The following is a 19,356-nucleotide window of genomic DNA, read 5'->3' on the forward strand; positions in this document are numbered from 1 at the left end:
AGAGGTAAAAAATTATTTTGAAATATCCAGGGGGTAAAAGTATGATTTTAACCAAGGGTTTTTTTCTTTGCAAATTTTGACATTTTCCATAGGGTATTCACACATACCTATATTATACCATACAAAGGTTCCACCCCCCCCCCTGTATGGAGATTTATTGGAATGGCCCAATTAAAAAAAATGAGAACAACGTAACAATAAAGATCTAAGAAAACTAAAAGGAAAAACTATCAAAAAATGCTACAATTGTTTTTAAAGGCCTAAATTTTTGCAGAGGCACTTGCGGCACAAAATTCTCGTAATACTGTTTTATTTTCGGTCAAAATAGAGGCAATTTAGGTTTCAATCAAATTTTTACGTTTTTTGTGTATTTGAGCCTCGCTGTTAAGGACTACATACACTACACAATAAATTGTCAACCAATATATTGATGATATATTGCTGAATGCCGGCAATATATTGAAAAGGTGTCCGCAATATATTGTCAGCTCTATTTGCAATATTCCAACAATAAAGGGGGATTGTTTACAAAAAGAAAATTCCTTTTTATAATAAAATACCTGCTATTTACTTAGTACATTACGGTCCGCAAACCATATTGTCAGATATTGTTCATCAATATATTGTGTAGTGTATGTAGCCCTTTATGTAAAAAACTGGAGTATTGTGTGACTAAAAGCTTAAAATATCTCAACCCTAAAAAAGAAAAAAAAATTAAATGGGGATGATTTCAAACAGAAAAAAAGACTTTTTTTGCAATGTCACTATTAGATCTTTATCTTTCAATTTTTATCAATTTTATTATTCTTTAAAAATCTAGAAATCCCTAAAAATTAGTATCATGGTTCTTAAGTGTGAAAGGTTTCTAAATTGAAAAGGAGAATTTAGAAATAAAAAAAACAGGGAAAATAATCCTTCAATAGTAAAAGATGTCCCTCAAAAAGCAAATTTTAAAACATAAACCTGAAACCGAATTTTTCAAACTTACTTTCATAAAAAACAAATCATCAACTGAAAAATACCTACAATATTTTTGGTTGATTTTTAATTGCTGATATAAATAACAAAATAAAATAGATTTTTCTTTTTCTAAAAAATAAAATTAGACATGTCCATTTTATAAATAAAATTCAGTCATTTTTTTTCGTCAACACCAAAAAAATTACATACCGTCACCCAAAATTAATTCTGAGAATGATAAGAAAAAAAGAAAAAAATTAAACTACAACATATTTTTTCAGTCCCCCCTCTGCGAAAGAAGAGAGCAGATTGTAACAGCTCTTCGAGTTTTCAATCTTTTTTTAAAGAGAATCCTCAAATTCATTTTTACGTAAAAAAAAGATTAGGACTTTTTTTGAAAAATTGGCTTCAACATTGACTGGAAATGACAAAAAATGTATATCTCTCTCATGTATATTTTCTCATTTTCTCATTTTTCTGTGACCTACTAAAAGGAGTGACAGTCAGGGTGGGAGGGAGAGTACCTGTTTATTATAAGAAGTGTGTGTGCGTGTTTTGTTTATGCAATCTTTTGTCGTTTGCTTGGGGGATCTTCAGACTGAATGGATGAATGAATGAATGAATGAATGAATGGATGAATGAACGAGTTAATGAATGAGTAAATAATTAAGCAAGAATCGTATGGTTTTCTTCTGTTCAAACTTGATAGCTTATAACTTGATTTGCGTCTACATACGTTCAATGTATTGGGGGGGGGGGGGGAGATGAAAGTCCAACTCTCCTTGAAAATCAAATTAGAAAGCGTCAATTGTACCGAACACTGACGTATTCGTATTCGTATAGTGACTTTAAGTTAATTAGACCATGTTGGCAGACAACGGCTCCGTTCCACTCAGAAACGAAATAAAGCCATTCTATTGGTTAGAAATGACAATTGAATTTAACCAATAGGATGGTTTCATTTCGTTTCAGAGCGAGACGGAAAAGTAACGTGTAAACATGGCCTTAACCTGAAGAGAACAATTAAGGAGACGATTTAACACTTACGTTTGCAGCAGCTAAAGCTTGTTCAATATCAGCGACGAGGTCTTCTGCTTCTTCTAGCCCAACTGACATTCTCAACTTAAAAAAAGAATGAATAAATTTGCGTAACAACATCTATGTTTAAACCAACCTCGTCCCCTGCGTAGTATCAGCTTTTTATGCTTACTGTTAGCGCTACACACGTCCATCAGTAACATAAATAAAGCCTGGGATACACGGTGACGAGGTTGTGTTTAAACTATACAAACCTTTAAGTTCCTTTTCAACGGAATTTACCATGAAAGTCATGAAAATCTGATTTATATTTCTTGAAAACGAATGAATAAAATTATACTGCAGTATGAACAGAAAGTTAAAAACGTGTGACCTTGCAATGAATAACAAGGAAATCTAACCCAAAAAATCTTAGCTCCTTTAGAGTGAGATATTTTAAATAAAAGAAATGGAAAAAATAACATACGAAAGTATCAGTAATTCCGAGTTTTGTTCGTTGATCTTCTGGAACTGAAGCGTGGGTCATAATAGCGCTAGAAGAAAAATCAACTCATTTTGTTAAATAGCGGTCCCAGACGTCGTCAAAGAAGACTTTGTCACTATAAAAATAGCCATCTCAGGTGTGAAGTTAACTTTATCCTTCGATGCAAAATTATCAGTTTCACATTTAGGGCCTTCAAATCCGTTGCTTATTATCTTTTATCGTAGAATGTACATGATGACTGACGAAATCCTGTTTTTTTCTCTATTTTGCAATTAATTTTGTGACGTCCCAAGCTAAAACCGCTATCGAAAACAAAAGCGCTGCAAAAAGGGATTCAGACACGTACGGCTATTATTATATAGATACCTGTAATTACACGCTATTTTATAAAAACAATTCTATGGGTACGATTTTATAAGAACATCATGAGGCTCAAATTCGAAGAACAAAGATTTAGCAATCGCTAAGAAAGCTTTTTCAAGTCTCAATAAATCAATATAGTAAGCTTATTAAAAACATTTTAAGAACCTTTAAGCCTAGAAATTACGAAAAAAAAGAACAGCTATTCTTCAGCCAAAACTGGCTAGTATCCTTTTGAAAAAAATGTGTAACCACGAAATTTACTAAGAGTTATTAAGTATCGCGTAGATTGTATTTTGTTAAGTGTTACAAAAAGGCAAGGGATATAATTGGAATGGAGCATAGTTAGTCTTCGTAATAGAGTGAAAATTAAAGATAGGTGATTCTTGGGAGAAATTGACACTTTACTTACGGGTGCTCGATTAAGCTCTCAAATCCTCCCAAACTTTCGGCCAAAGTGAACACCTGAAATATAGGTGAACAAAATATTGAAAAAAATCTAAAAGGTTAAGGTCTACAGTCACTAAACCCACATAATTGTACTAGAAAATGTTTGAGGATTTCAATCGTTACGTAAAAATGGGAGGATTGAAAAATTCCCTATGTATCATACTTTAATGGTATAACATTTCGCAGCTTCGAAATTTTATACCATCAAAGTAAACCAAAGGTCAAACGATTTCCTAAAGGAAACTATTTTCAAAAGATTCATCGAGTGAAAGTTCGCAATGGCGTTTCATCAGTCTATTTACTAACCAAACTGTATCTAGAAAATTTTGATAGACTCATAGTAAAATATCATTTCGTGAAATTATAGGCCTTTAGGGGAGCTCAAAACTTTGAAAATAGCACAAAATCAGAATGATTCGTAAATCATAAATAAATCTTTTGGCCTGGAGATTATTTAACCCTTTCTTCATACCTTTAATGCTTTCATGAAATTGGAAGCGGTTTCCAAATTTCCTTTGATGACCATGGAAACCATACCACTGAAGCCAGTGCATTGTCGTTTGACCAATTCATGAGCTGGATGGCTCTTCAATCCTAAAGAAAGGGCAAGATATTCATTTTGTTATACTAATAAGGGAACAACTTATTTTCGCGGAATTTCTTTTCGCGTAACCTATTTTGCGGTGCAAGAGTTTATTTAGTACTAGATGGAGAATTTTTTATTCTGACTCGCTAAATTTCTGAATAAGATCGAGAAAACTTTTAACATTTGGAAGGTTTAGATTTTTCTTCAAACCAAAAAAACGCGAAAACTAGTTTCCTCCAGGAAGAAGCGTCAATTTGGGGATCCGTTCAAGGACGTCCTCTAACGCACCTGAACATCTTAGAACGTTCAGTATCGTTCTTTTTGCTGGAACGTTCCATCTTATTTGTTAAAATCGCTTGTAATGATTGGTCTACAGAAATAGAAAAATGTTTAATGCATAAATTTTACAAACCTGGGTAATAAACACGTTCAACCAATGGATGAGCTTCTAAAGCCTTAGCAACGGCCATTGCGTTCTTTTGATGTTGGAGCATGCGCACTTTCAATGTTTTAGCACCACGGTTGGCAAGGTAACAATCAAAAGGACTGGGAACAACACCACATGCTAAATGGGGAAAAACAAAGGTCAATCACAGAAGATAATGTATCAATCCTTACAATATTATCGAGTTTATGTATCGGAGGATATCGAGGGCAACGGTAAGTGAAACTGATACAAAAAAAGTCGATAGTTGATGTACGGCTCTATATTGCCTTTGCTCGCCTAAACAGACAACAGTATTTTGGTGTTTTTACCGTCGTCGAGCAAAGTGGACGGTGATTTTAGAGACATGTCAACTATACCGTTCCCTCGATTTATCTCAAATACATAAACTCGCTATTAAACGTAAGTTGACGGTATCGAGAGGAGGTCAGGGGAATCGCTATGAAAAGCTAAGCTTGCTAATAGTTTTTATAAAAAAGGGCAATCCCTTAGAAACACTACTAATCATGGAATGGCAACAATACTATACTATTACTGGAAGACATGAATATGAAAACTTTTGGAGATAAGATTTAGCTGCTAATTAAAAAAGATAATATGACATTCATTGAGGTCATTCCAATTATTACCGTTTTGAAGGAATTTGCAATTATTGTAAAGTTCTTCATTGTTGGTAGCGATTGATCCCATAACAGAGTCAGAATGACCTATATTGAAAACAACAATTAAATCCTCATTATAAAAAAATTTCTTCGAAATGTACAAACATCCAGGAGTATCCTTTGAGACGATAAATTGGGGGGGGGGGGGGCACAAATTTCCTATTAGCAGATTCGTGTAAAAAAAGTCACGAAAAAAAGTCGAGTAATTACCTCATACTATAGCCATTTTGAAAAAAATATATGCTCATGTGTGCCAATCAGAGCTTTACTCGACGTTTTTTCGTGGCTTTTTTACATTCGTGTATTCCAGAAACTACAGCAGAATCCCGGTTATTTGAAGTAAATTCTTATCCACCTTTGAGCTTCGAATAACCGGGATCCTACTGTATAGCAGGATCCTATCTACTGTATTTGTTTATACTAGTTCTGAGGTAGCAGAATTTCCCCTTGTCTGTACACAGACCCAGTATCAACGACTAATTTCAAAATTCATTGCCGTAGAGTGGCTGTAGTTGTCATTTTCTTTTCTCATTTGAGATTTTTCCAACCGACCGCTGCGATGGAGTGCTGGTGAGAGAGGGGAGACGATAAGAGAAGTGTTGCTATTTATAAATCATACTTCATCATCGCAGAGGTTTGCGTACAGGAATTTTTTATCAAACAGACAATGCGCACAGAGCGTACTACGTAGCGACAAACGTGAGATACACTCTGGTGCAGAGTAAATTTCCCCTTGATTTTGACAAAATTAAATGTTGTTTAAACCATTGAGTTTAAAGCCCGAAGGGCTAGAGTTCAATCTCTAACCTTTCTCAGGCAAGAAAAAGTGAAGCCTTAAAAAATGCGCCGTATTTTTGACGACAGATTAAATCAAGCAATTCCTTTGTTTACGATTGATATTTTTTTCGAAATTTAGCGGCAAATTTTAGTTTCAATCTGTCATTTGTGTAAAAAACAGGCGAGCCGCTCAAGGCCGCGCAATTTTGGTAGGATTTGCTGGCTTCAAATCCTACCAAAGAGATTGACTTCTAGCCCTTCGGGCTTATACTTCATTGTTGTTAAACCGTTATAAAATTAATTGATATGGGCCGTAGAATAAAGCGTGTCAGTTATCTTACCGTTGATGTATTTAGTGACAGATGCAAATGCGACATCAGCTCCCCACATCAGAGGTCTCTATAGAATTCAAGAAAAGTATTAACAGTCCTCTCTTGCTAATACACCTTTTCAACCGTAGCCACCAATTGCCGCGCGGACAATTTTTTGTCCGTCTGGGACGCACCTGGGCGCGCGACTACGGTCGAAAAGGTGCATTCGAATTGGAACGAGGAATCTTATGTATTTGAGTTAGAGAGAGATTCGAATATTTTAAGACGGTTACACGTTTTTTTATAAGAACATCCAAAAATTTTAATGCCTTAGGATGTTCTCAACTTTCTGAGTTTTAAGGCTAAAAATGTTCTTAACATGTTCTTATTTTCACCATTTTGTGAGCATTTTTGTCCATTTTCTTTAGATATTGGCCATTTTAGAGTCCGCAAAGCCTAAAAATGTTCTTAACTTGTTCTTAACATTTTTGCCATCGAAGTTCTTATATAGTTTGTTCTTATATAAAAAATGTGTACTTCTTGACGGACGCTTATATTTATTCGGATCACATAAAACGAGAACCCGTAAAATAAAATTTTTTCCTAATCTTTCTTAACGACAAATGTCAAAATTCATTAGGACGACAATGAAAGAGATTTGTCCAAAAAAAAATGCCAAATAGCGAGAATTGCATCCACATTATAATGAATAAGAAAAACTTTTTCCCAAAACAAATTGATTCCATTAAAGGCAACAATGCTTTGAGAAGGTAATTTCGGAAACTTGAAACTGACTTAAAAAATATGAAGACGGATATCTTACTTGGAAAACAGGTGACATGAAAGTATTGTCTGAAACGACAATCACACCCTGAAAAAGGAAAAATATATAAACATTAGTACGGCAACAAAATATTAAAGTCTTATTAAAACAACTTTGCCTCTAATAAAGAACATTCCTCGACCACGGCGACTTGTTTTGGTTTGCCTAGATAGCCCATACAAAGTGCACCACATTTTAGCGTAGCGATTTGGATAAGCGAGACAAAAAAGTTGCCGCGAATCGATCGAAGATGGCGAATTAAATCAAAGGGAGAATTACGTATCATAAGTGCTTGCATTCATACGATATCCATGTCTGAAATTTTGCAGCGATTGAGAATATATTCATGGATACGTCGCGTTACGTCATAATCTTTTTTCAGGTGTGATATCGGGACAATATCACCCAGGCAAGATTCCCTAGAATTTCTATAATATATCAAGGGGGTAGATCTAGGATTAAAAAATAACGCCGACAAGATTGGTGTGTGTAAACCGCCTTTTAGTCGGTCAATTGAATATTCAAAAACAAAACATTTATAATTCTGTAAGCTATAAGGGTCAAGAATTCACGAGAGAAATAAAAAGACTCTCGAAGCTTAGTCTACCATCTTTGATTTTTCAAAAAAGCAAACTGACGTCAAATATACCTTAAATTTTTGACGTTAAATGAGTTAAGTGACGTCAATTAAAAGGTGATTCTATGACAACGAACATGAAGATATGTTGAAGAAGAAAAATATTATCTTGGATTCGGATCATAGCAGTAAGGAAGTGAAGAAGCAGATAAACAAAGCAGACGCAACTAATAGTAGCGGTATCACATTCATAGCAGGTTTCCAACAACATAAATACAAGAAGATTTCAAAGAAAGTCGTTGATGGTATAGTAGTTTTAAAAAGCACAACAAGAGGAGATAGCGGAGTCTGAGAGGTGAATAAATAAAGGTGCCGAGGCCAAGATGGCTGCGGTCGAAGCGGGCGTGCCTGATGGTGCAGTCAGCGAGCCGGGAGCATCCAGTGAGGCCGGTGCAACACCAATTTCATCTGCGCTGAGCAATTCTTGCGAGTCGCGATCAAGTGAAGGAGTTTGCAAAAAACCCGAGCCAACAGCCAGTACAAGCAAGGCAAACAAGTCGATGAGAGGCGCCAGACCTAAATCATCTACGATTGAGGTTCATAAGACCTTATCGAAAAACGTGCGGTCGAAAAAACGTTTACCGAAAAATTTTAACTTTGAAAAAAGTTATTTTGACCTACTAGAGGTATGAGATCATTGCTTAATCTTTATGGCCAAGTTTTATATAATACTAAGGTGGGAGTACCTAACCGAAATTGTTTAAACGTAAACTTAGCGTGAGAATCGCACAACAGAATAAATGCTAACAAAAAGTTTCCTTGAACATTAAAGATAATTGGGTTGGCTAGACCTTCACAAGAATTAGTTAAATTTTTACGGGTGTGGCTATACTTTTAAAAGACTATACTTGGCTTTTATATACCTTTAAATATCTCATTACCACTGAACGCGTTTTTGTTTGTTATTTGTTAAATACAGTTTTTTATACAGTGAACGATTGTATTTTTCAGAAATACACGACTAAAGAACATGAACACAAGTTTCTTTTGGAAACTGTTGGCCAGCTATCGGCAGAGAAGGAAGACCTCCAGGTCAATTCTCAATTACTGGTCATCGCTAACAACCAATCGATTGACCGATTGAATGCACTCACTGATGAAAGACCGGAAGCCGAGAAAATAGATGAGTTGACCAAAATGGTACAGGAAAGAGACTTCGTCCTTCAAGAGTACCAAGTAAAGGAAATTAACGACGGAGCTGAAAATGCCAAGCTTCAGAAGGAGATTAATATATGTCGAAGTACCATAAGCCTCATCAAAGGTGATTTTTGATTCTTCGTTTCTCTTTCTATTTATTCTTCCATATTTATTATATAATATTGTTATATATTATATTACAATGAAGTCTCTTTAACTCGAACCTCTATAACTCGAATGTCTCCTAATCTTGAACAACCTTTATGGTCCTTCAGTTAAAAATGCCTTATAAATTATACTCCATAACTCGACATTTCCTTAACTCGGATAAATTAGTGTCCCCCGGCCTTGCATGATCGAGTTACGGAGACTCCACTGTATAATATTGTTTATGTTATTGTTTCCAGTTCTTTTTTTAATTTTCTATTTAGTGGCCCTTCGTGGAAACACTTCCTTAGCTGTCTAAAAGCTTTTGAAGTTTTCGGAGCATGCCACTTTTAAATGTATGGTATTATAATTATTACTATCACTGTTACTATCAAAGGTCAAATAAAAGATAAAGACGAGGAAGTCAATAAAAAGGATTTGAAGATCGCTAATTTGAAAGAACAATTAGCGGAATACAAGCGTGAAAGTTTGTTGCGTCTACGAGAATCAAATACAAAAACCTTAGGTTTGAGTATTACATTGCAACACCTTGTGAAGACTCATGAAGAGACCTTAGCAGGAAAGGTAAGCAAAGTGGTTCCTAATAAAAAACTCGTTAACCTGAATTCTGTATTTCTCAAATTCATAAAAAAAAATACTCTAAGGTCCCGAATAGTAGGGGGTCCGAAATCTTTTCAAAATATGATAAACGGGGGCGGGGTCCAAATAAAAGCAGGTTCGAAATTGTACCCAAAATAAGGGAATCATAAGCTAAAACCAGCAATCCATCTTGTGAAAGCTGAAAATATTTTCAAAAATAAATTTAAAATGGGGCAGGGGGTCAGAAGATTTTTCGAAAATTAATAGCTGGATGGGGAGGTTTATTCGGGAATATCCATGCTTATGGCTTGGAAACTTGGAAAGTGATTAAAATAGGTTTGATGCACCCATCTTTCGGATTAGTGTGTTATCCGATAGTTTCAATCGAAGAGTTTGAAGGCTTGCCAAAAATTGTTGGGGGTATAAACAAGTGGGGCGTAAGGCGGTAGCTAACGCCAAAATAGTTTAAGTTTTTTTCATGAATCTACTTTTTCTTGTCTATTTCCCACATCTAATTAATATACGTCATTATCCATTTTTAGAATGCCCGCATAACCAAATTAACAGCCGACAATGAAGGCCTGTATTCGTTGCAAACAACCTTTAAGGAGGAAAACGATACGTTGAAGCAAACAAACGCCACTCTAGAAATGAAAATTACCGAACTTGACGAAGCCAATCAATTGTTAAATGTTGATCTCGTAGACAAAGAAGAGTTTATTGAATTACTCAAAATGGATGTAGCTCGCTACAAAAATAAAACCTTTGGTCGAAAAGTCAAAAATTTATTTGGGTGCCGCAGTTCGAGGAGCGCAGCCTACGAGGGGCAGCATAATGAACGCCCTGAGAAACCAGGAACTTCGAATGCCTCCAAACGCAAAGACGGTGTCGATTGTCCTGGCGTTAAAGAAAGGTTCGGTCGTGCTTCTGACGTCACCAGAAATGAACACAAGGCTTCAGAGGCCATTACAAAAGGGACCAAAGCTAAATCAGAAACAAAGACTGTAGAAGCGAAGAAAGTAGAACCTCAAACTCCAGTACCCGGTAAAGTGGAGCCTAAGGCTCCGGTAGAAGCGAAGAAAGAAGAGCCTCAAGCTCTGGTACCAGCTAAAGTGAGAATCCAGGTTTCCGAACAAACCAAAGTGGACTCTAGAATTACCGAGTCCCCTCCAGAAGAGCCAAAGGCTTCAAAAAAGGCTGAGCCGGAACCAAAAGCTCCAGTAGTCACTAAAGTGGCAACCCAGGATTCCCTACCCGACACAACAGACACAAAGGAATCTACATCCGCCGAAGCGGAGCCCAAAGCTCTATCACCCGTAAACGCGGAGCACGGAGCTGCATCACCCGTAAACGCGGATCCCAAAGCTCCAGCAAACGCAAAGGCCGAGCCAAAAACTCCAGCACTCGCAAAAGCGGAAACAAAGATTGTTGCTGAAACAACAGACCCTAAATGTATGTCCTTGGAAGTCACCATAGGGTCAAGCGAAGCCGGCAATATTGAACAAAGCAAAGCATCCAACACTGAAGAGAATGACTGCATCGCTGACAAACCTGACGAGTCCGAATCACGCGAAAATGTAAAACGTGAGACAGAGGCATGCAAAACTATCGATAGTGAGTCCAATCCTAATATTCAAACTAACATAGAGTGTGCAGATTCTCTAATAGCCAACGTCGGCGAATGCAAAACTGGTGATATCGCCAGAGATGATTCAATCCCAACAGGCAGCAACATTAAAACAGTAATTGCTTTGTTCGAAAATAACGCAGCTGGAACGGTCAATACAACTGCTAATGAAGACGTTGTTCATACTATTGGAGAGCCTGTCTTAGTATCGAATTGACAAGCCGATATTTGAATCTTTTTTTCTTCTTCTTTATCATTTTTGACTTTCACTGTATGTAAAACAATTTTTTGCTTTTCAATAAGGTTTTTTTCTCTCTGTATAAACTTATTTTATTTTAAAATGTCAATAAAAACTTTAAAACTAAAATAATTTCAAGTGCACTTTTTTTATTTGGGGTTCGTTTCATAGCAAATTTGTCGCTCTTAGAAACAATATAAATTGATAGTCTTATCTTGAACCTTTCTTGTTTGCGATAAGACAGGGAAAATTTTGTTATTTTGATAAAATTGACGTATGCAAGATGTAGTAGAGATTTTTTTAATCTAAATATAGTTGACTCTCTCTAATTCGATTTTCAAGGGACCAAGAATTTTCTTCGATTTACAGAAAGATTCGAATAACAGAAGGTATTTCATATGATTTTCAGGCTGACGGGACCAATATTTTAGTTCGAGTTATAGAGGGATGCGAATAATAGAGGTTCGAATTTGAGAGAGTTGACTGAAGTTCTCCTACCTCTTGTTTGTGAGCGATATCCGAAACAGCTTTGATATCAATACATTTCATAGTCGGGTTGGTTGGTGTTTCAATCCATACCATCTAAAGAATTAAAGTCATACAGTCAAAATACTGTTATCGTACAATAGACCTTTTCATAAATTATGTCACGAACATCACTTGCCTCGTATTCAAACAATTCAAACAATTACTATTGTGAATGGTTCTATGTCCCTGTCACATTAAATTATTTTTTTAAGAAAAGAAAGTAGTTTTAATAAAATCCGCTGGGAGTTAATCACCATGGCAAAATTTCAAAACGAGGAGTGATGTTCGTAACGTAATTTATGAAAAGGTCTATTAGTAGAACTTTCAAAATCTTCCGATCAATCAGTGATTGCGTAGGAAATGGATTGAATTAAGGATATATATATACCTTAGTCTTTCCTGGTTGGATGGTGTTCTCAACCAAATCCAAGTTAGTGCAATCAATCAAATCAAACTCCAAACCAAACTTTGTAAGAATCTTGGTGAATAGACGGTTAGTTCCTGGAAAGAAAGAGAGAAACTTCCTCATTTCCTTCCTAAACAAATGTTTTGGCTAAAACGAAATTTGCTAAAACCCTACCTCATAATAGTATGCCAAAACTAATTATCGCTAAAGAACCCAGAGTAGAAATCATTCGATGGCGTTCCTTCGCTTGCGTTACGGCACTTTACAAAATAAATAGGAAAATGCCGATAATTTCCACGAAGCATTTCGGACTTGCTTTCCGAGTTAGCCTGGAGAAAAGTGTCGTGGTACAAATGAATTCTACAGAAACTGCGTCCATCGTCGCGCGTCATCTAATGATACTTGACCTGGTCAATAACACACTATCTGATATTTCGATGGCGGATTGGCGGCCGCCCACGCTAAAGCTCCAAAGGAAAGGAGAGACCTTTGACGTGCCGCATCCATGTCTCCCGCTGCAAAATCCTTGACGTAGTCTTGTGAAATTCCATATACTAAACCTTCTAGATGCTGAAAAATTTCCCGCCCTCAGAGCTCCAGTACTAAAGCTCCAAAGGTGAGAAGAGTCAAGCTCTGCATCTGGGTGCAAGATAAATAACACACAACACTCAAGGAACAAACCTCCGTAGACGTCATCAGAAACGACCACGTGATCACCGGCTTTCAACGTCATCATCAAGATGGTGGTCGCTCCAAGACCAGATGCAAATGCAAGACCTAAAGAAGTTGGGAGGTTTTATAAAAAGTTACAATTACAGATATCATGTTCTTTTACACACTACAATCATGGTTGAAATATATTGAGAATTCCGGATATTTTAACGTTTTTTTAAGATTTAAAGTTCCGGCGAGAAAGTCGATTTCTCTTTAATTTAATCGAATATTTCAATTTGGGAGGGGTTGGCAGACTTCAAGGCTATATTCTGAGCCTTATTGGACTTTTTTTGAACTTTTGGATACTCGCGTTAAAACTTACAAATCGACTGTGGTTTCAAAACTTCCTGGGGAATTTCCCTTTTTTGACAAATATTATGACCTTGATTGTAGATAGGCAAACTGCTAACAGATTATATGTGGAAGTGTTTTATTATGCAAAGTTGCAATGGACAGGTTTTTATGGTGTAAGAAAAAGATAGGAAAGATTGAATAAAATGCATTTTCACGCGTATATTACTTTTTCGAAATAGATCGGTATAATAGATCAAACGCAGTTTTTAGGTAAGCCATTCCACCGGTCTCGGGCCAACTCAGGTGCCAGCTGAGGCTTAACCTTATAGCCCCCCCCTACCCTGCAGCCAGGGAGGTTAAACATGTACAAAATTCACTATAAATATTAAGCAAAATAAATATGATATTCTGATAAGTCCTTACCATATTTAGCTCCCTCCAAACTGGCAAGAGTTGCTTCGAAGCAATCTCTGGTTGGGTTTCCACTTCTCGAGTATTCATAACCCTAGGATGAATTAAAAAAATGTAAATTATTGTTAAAACACTCCCAGTGACACCATCCATCAAGTGGCTGACAGTAAAAAGACGTTTCCAAGACGTTATCTTTTAAATACTAAGGTTCAAAATGTCTTCATCGTTATGATTCAAACTACAAGTTTCTCGAGGTAAAAGTTGTAAGACACAAAACTCTACAAAAGAAAATTGAAATATTTTTTAATTTAATTGTTAAGAAAAGGTCCTGTTTAATATCTTTCACAATTTGGAATGGCAGAATTTGATACCTCTTAATACCCCTCCCCCAAAAAAGGTTATTATAGACTAAAACCAAGCTATTAAGAGCAAAATAAGGGACTTTTCTCTTGACAGCTGATACACAATTTATAATGAAGGGGTAAAAAGATTAACAAGAAAAATTAACAAGCGCGGCACCTAAGAGTAACTTTTAAAATTTCAGGAAAAAAATTTCAAAATCCCTAAAATACAAAATGAAGACTTTCACAATTTGATAGGAAAATAAGTCATTCTTACAGAGTGTTCACCAGGGCCTGCTTGTTTGAAGGTAGTCGACATTGAGATTGGTGGCACAACAGCTTTGGATGTCCATTTGTCTGGATCTTGTCCATCATGGATTACTGTTGTTGCAAAGCCTTTGAAGGGTGGAAGACATTCTGGGATTTCGGATGCCATCTTTGAATGTTTATATTTTTGTTATGGTGGTGGTTTTAGGAGAAAGATTTAATTAGATCTAAAATAGAAGACAACAGTGTTATTTTATGAATAAATTGTAAAAACTTTCTTGATTTAATCAATTTTCCATGAAGACTACAACATTCTGAAAACTAAACAGAAGTATTTATCGAGAAAGATGAGACTGTTCAGAATTCAAATTATTAAAAGAGAGAAATTTCTTGTTTATTATAGTACGATTGGCTCGCATTCTGATCTTTTAAGTTCAAGAAAAATAAAATTTATACATAGACCTTTTCATAAATTACGTCACGAGCAACGCTTACCTCTTTTTCAAAATATTGCTTACAGTGAATACATTTTGATAGACCTTTTCATAAAATACGTCACCAGCAACGCTTATTTCTTTTTCAAAATATTGCTTAGATAATCGATTCCCAGTGGAGTTCAGAATACGTTAAGTTTACATATATTTATAAAAATAAAACTTGAAGGCTTTGGATAAAGTCACCTTGGTAAAAATGGCTCAAAAAGAAGCAGTCGTTGCACATAAAATAATTTATGAAAAGGCCAATAACCGAACAAAAAAACTTAATCTGAGTAAAGCTAAAGGAAGCTCGCAAATATTTCAGTCAGAATAAAGAAGTAACAACTCTCCCTTAACGTGAAAAAATTCTTCCACATAAAAATCATATAAAATGTAAGTAATTTCATCAAACCATCAAGGCTACAACATTTTAATAAGTTGAGTAGCCACTAACACAGCCACATAATGGTAAAAAGAAAAAAAAATGACCATAATATGATTATAAGAGAATTTCAATACAGCTGCATACAATCTGCACATTGTAAAAGATTGCATAATATGCAGTAGTAAAATGTGACTGTTATAAAGTCTGTTAAAATTATTAATAAAATGTATAAAGCCATCTTAAGTGACCTGAATGAGATAAATTACATTCATTCATAAAAATAGGTGTCAGAGGGGTGGTTTTAGACAAAATATTTCGAATATCTATGAAATTGTTGACACTGACCTTTATGAAACTCACTAGTTAAAATATTCTAAAATGTCCGATAATAACTACTAGTATTACTCAGTAGTACAGTTGCAGATCGTTATCAGGGTGAATGAAAATGAAAATTTTAGTTTTAAAGATGGTTTTAAAATGCATTTCTATTTCCAAATGAAATAAGACGTGACAACGATGGGCCACCATACAGTAGTATTTTTTAATACTTTTTTGATTGAAAAATAATGTTTTCCACAGTTTTTATGGATTAAAGTTGAAGTTTTTCATTCGAAAAATTAATTCACATATAGGTGTAATAATAAGGGAAAGTAATAAAGATTTTGGTAGCTTTTATGAATAAATTTTGGATCCGATTACTTCTTCTTTGTGCAACCCATTTTATTATCATTGCAAAAAGAAATCAAAAAGTAATAAGACCACTTAGCTAAGGCTTGATGTGGTTTGACCATTTGAAGAAGCAGACAAATACAACTTTTCGACTGTAGCCGCCAATTGCCGCGAGGGCACTATTTTGTTCGTTTTACCACCCTAAAACCGTCCCAGTCTTTTTTTCGCACCTAAAGACAATAGAAAAAAGTGTAAAAATATGGTCGAAAAGGTGTATTCAACTTGGGTTTTATTAATCTTAGAAAAGAAACAAAGTGAAACAAACATTGAATCACTTCTGTTACACGTTTTTTATATAAGAACATCAAAAATTTTTGAAGCCTTCGATTGTTCTTAACTTTTTGAGTTTTAAGCCTAAAACTTTTTGCCCATTTTCCTAAGAAATTGGGTATTTAAGAGTCTGCAAAGCCTTAAAATGTTCCTAACTTGTTCTTGACATTTTGACCATCAAAGCCTTTATATAGTTTCAGAATAAGCATATAGTCTATAGTTTGTTCTTATAAAAAAACGTGTAGCATTCCTCAAGAAAAGTTCTCAAATCAAAAGACTGTCAGTCCCATACATCAAGATTCATCTTTCAATTTTTTTTGACATCAAAATAAAATGACCTCTAGAGTCATTTATAAATTGCAAAAGAGAAAATACTAGATCTTTCAGTTTTTCTCAAATCATTTATAAATTGCAATGTCATGTTATGAAGAACCCAAGACTATTTAACATAAATTGCAAGAGAGAAAATACTAGAACATAATTGCAATGTCATGTTATGAAGAACGCAAAACCATTTAACATAAATTACTAGAACATTGTATATAGAAAATAAATGACAATCTTTTTTGTTTGTTTGTAATTAGAATGAAAACTCCTACTAAATCAAAGAGAAACATGCATTCAATTTTCACTTCAGTCAGCATTCCTAACACGACAACTTCATAAAAAAATATATTCTATACCTCTGGCTACCTATCAACTCTTTTATATCAAAATAAAATTACCCCTCCATCATTTATATAATGCAATGCCAAGTTTTTAAGAACAAGATACACATTGCAAAAGAGAAAATACTATATTGTATACTACATTGTATATAGAAAATAATAGGATAGATAATGATACACCGTTATCTTGTTTGCTTGTAATTAGAATGAAAACTCCTACTAGATGACCACTACTACATGTCAACATATATATACTCTAATTTCCAAAAGAAGAGGAACCAAAAATAATTTAACAAATTACAAAACATAAATTACTAGAACATTGTATATAGAAAATAAAAGACTATCTTTGATACCCCATTATCTAGCATTTTTTTGTATGTAATTAGAATGAAAACTGCTTCCAAATGACCACAATTACACGTCAACAAACTCTACATATCAAAATAACTTTTTTTTCATGTTATTTAAAACAGGATACACAATTTTCTACTAAATATTGGTTTTTTAATTACTAACTTTCTTCCGTTTGAATTAACACGGAGACAGGATACATTACACTTTCCTGTCTAAATATCTGGAACCACGTTAACCATATTATTATTATTGTAATAATTTGAAGCCATCTTTTAAAGTTTAAAATTTTAAAAACAGTCAAGCAATATATTTCGGTGGTATCACCATTCTCAATATATTCACATATTACTATTATCAAGCTTTATTGTTGTTTTTTTTGAGGGGGGGTCTTTTTCTCAGAGGCCTGGAAAACCCGAGTTACAAAAAATCGAGTTACAAAAACCCGAGTTACAAAAACCTGAGTTACGACGAATGTGACGTCATAAGTCTCAAATTATGACGTCACAAGGGAACTTCTTAACTCGAAAAAGTTATTTACTGTTGTTTTGTAACTCAAAATATTTTTTTTTAATTTTTTTTTAGAGTTACGTAACTCGAAAATAAATTTTAAATTTTATTTTTTGAGTTACGTAACTCTAAAACAAAATTTAAAAAAAATGTTTTGAGTTATGTTAAAGCGCAACCTAGTTGGCCAAAAATTCTAAAATGCGCTTTATTTCTTTTACAGTAGTTTACGAATGAGGTTTTTTATCTATAAAACTAAAATTAGAGAGGAAGGGAATAAAAATGAAAGGGGACAGTAAACAATTTAATTTTCTGTAATTTTCTTGAAACTTATTACCTCTTTTGATGGAATTTCGAGGTTGTTGGGTGAAGTAGACTAAAATCTAAAGATTCGATTATCGAAGAATTTGATTCCACAAGCTATATTTGTTAAATCAAATTCATTGTACTTTCGCTAAAAACTAAAAACTTCGGTAGAACTTGTAGTTTCTTTAGGTTTTTCACACATTTTTTAAGAACAAACCATACGAGAACAGAAGGTTTTGAGGGCTAAAATTATAACAATAAGTTAAGAACATTTCTTGACATTTTAAGGCCTTATGGACTCAAAAACACCTAATTTTTTAGAAAATTGCAGAAAATACTCACCTAATGCTAATAAATAGTGAAATAGGAACATTTTAAGAAAATAAAGACCCGAAGGCTTCGAATTTTTAGATGTTCTTATAAAAAAACACAACACATATAACGTAATTGTTAAAATAATTGCTTAAAATATTTTTCTGACTGTTCAAAATCATGTCTATGACGTCTGTTCTTTTATTTTTTATAATTATTGTTTTATAAATTAGATCTTTTGACGCTGTTTCTATCATTTCCGCTTTAAAAAAAGTTATGTAACTCTAAAACAAAATTTTAAAAAAATATTTCGAGTTACAAAACAACAGTAAAAAACTTTTTCGAGTTAAAAAGCCCACTTATGACGTCATAATTTGAGACTTGTGACGTCACATTCGTCGTAACTCGGGTTTTTGTAACTCAAGTTTTTGTAACTCGGGTTTTCCAGGCCTCTTTTTCTCAAGAGGAGATTCCACCATCCTCCCACAACTATTGATCTAGAGGAGCTATAAACTTGAAACTTACATTTAAAGCTGAACAATAAAAAACTCTTCACTGAAATTGCAATCAAATTTGAACAAATAAAGATTTTTCAGTTTTGTTTTGATTTTCGGAAAGCGAAAAACAATACCTTTGACATATTTACCTGTTTTAAAGGGAGGTCGTCAGTAGTCCGACACTTTCTAGTCCGACAGTAAAAATGGCCGACGTTGGATTTGACAAATACGTCAGTATTCCGACAACAATTTTGTCCGACAACGAGTTTAAAAAAACATATAAAACGAAATATGAATCGCCAAAGAGGAGGCAGATCTTTTATAAGTTATAAGCAACCACGTGCTTATAAAAATCCAAAGTTCAGACTTTGAGGTTGGGGCCCTAAACCCGACTTTTCTTAAATTTTGGGAAGTTTATTAGGATTAGGCTTTCAACAGTCAAGAAATTGGATTAAGCTGTTTTTACAACCCTTTTTTGGGGAGGGATGGACTGGAATCAAAGTTTGTGATTTACAACCCTTATAGCATAATTCTGAACATGCAAAAAGGGACCCTTAAAGCAGGGGGGGGTCAGGGTCCAGGATACCAACCCAGGGCCCAAAAACCTGA

The 19,356-nt window shown here is 34.6% G+C and overlaps 2 protein-coding genes across 3 annotated transcripts; one reads left to right on the plus strand and one right to left on the minus strand.

Annotated features, from left to right (window-relative positions):
* Positions 1–761: 761 nt before the first annotated feature.
* Positions 762–14,469, minus strand: LOC136812634 (cystathionine gamma-lyase-like). 2 transcript variants are annotated; one of them, XM_067069162.1, is made up of 15 exons: positions 14,254–14,469; positions 13,648–13,729; positions 12,898–12,993; positions 12,199–12,311; positions 11,781–11,864; positions 6,897–6,944; positions 6,104–6,161; positions 4,953–5,030; positions 4,291–4,443; positions 3,765–3,886; positions 3,255–3,307; positions 2,465–2,531; positions 2,008–2,082; positions 1,485–1,558; positions 762–1,188 (listed from the first exon to the last, which is right to left on the minus strand). In XM_067069162.1, the coding sequence occupies exons 1-14, from the start codon at positions 14,410–14,412 to the stop codon at positions 1,520–1,522; spliced, it is 1,227 nt and encodes a 408-aa protein (XP_066925263.1). In that variant the 5' UTR covers positions 14,413–14,469; the 3' UTR covers positions 762–1,188; positions 1,485–1,519. The 2 variants fall into 2 exon arrangements, with proteins under 2 accessions (XP_066925263.1, XP_066925264.1); XM_067069163.1 differs by lacking the exon at positions 1,485–1,558.
* LOC136812525 (neurofilament heavy polypeptide-like) lies at positions 7,666–11,261 on the plus strand. Its single transcript, XM_067069053.1, has 4 exons — positions 7,666–8,159; positions 8,485–8,794; positions 9,215–9,402; positions 9,960–11,261. The coding sequence occupies exons 1-4, from the start codon at positions 7,857–7,859 to the stop codon at positions 11,259–11,261; spliced, it is 2,103 nt and encodes a 700-aa protein (XP_066925154.1). The 5' UTR covers positions 7,666–7,856.
* Positions 14,470–19,356: the final 4,887 nt, after the last annotated feature.

This window comes from Clytia hemisphaerica, unplaced genomic scaffold (assembly GCF_902728285.1).
Source record: "Clytia hemisphaerica strain Z4C2 unplaced genomic scaffold, Clytia hemisphaerica genome assembly, whole genome shotgun sequence".
Classification (NCBI taxonomy): Eukaryota; Metazoa; Cnidaria; class Hydrozoa; order Leptothecata; family Clytiidae; genus Clytia; species Clytia hemisphaerica.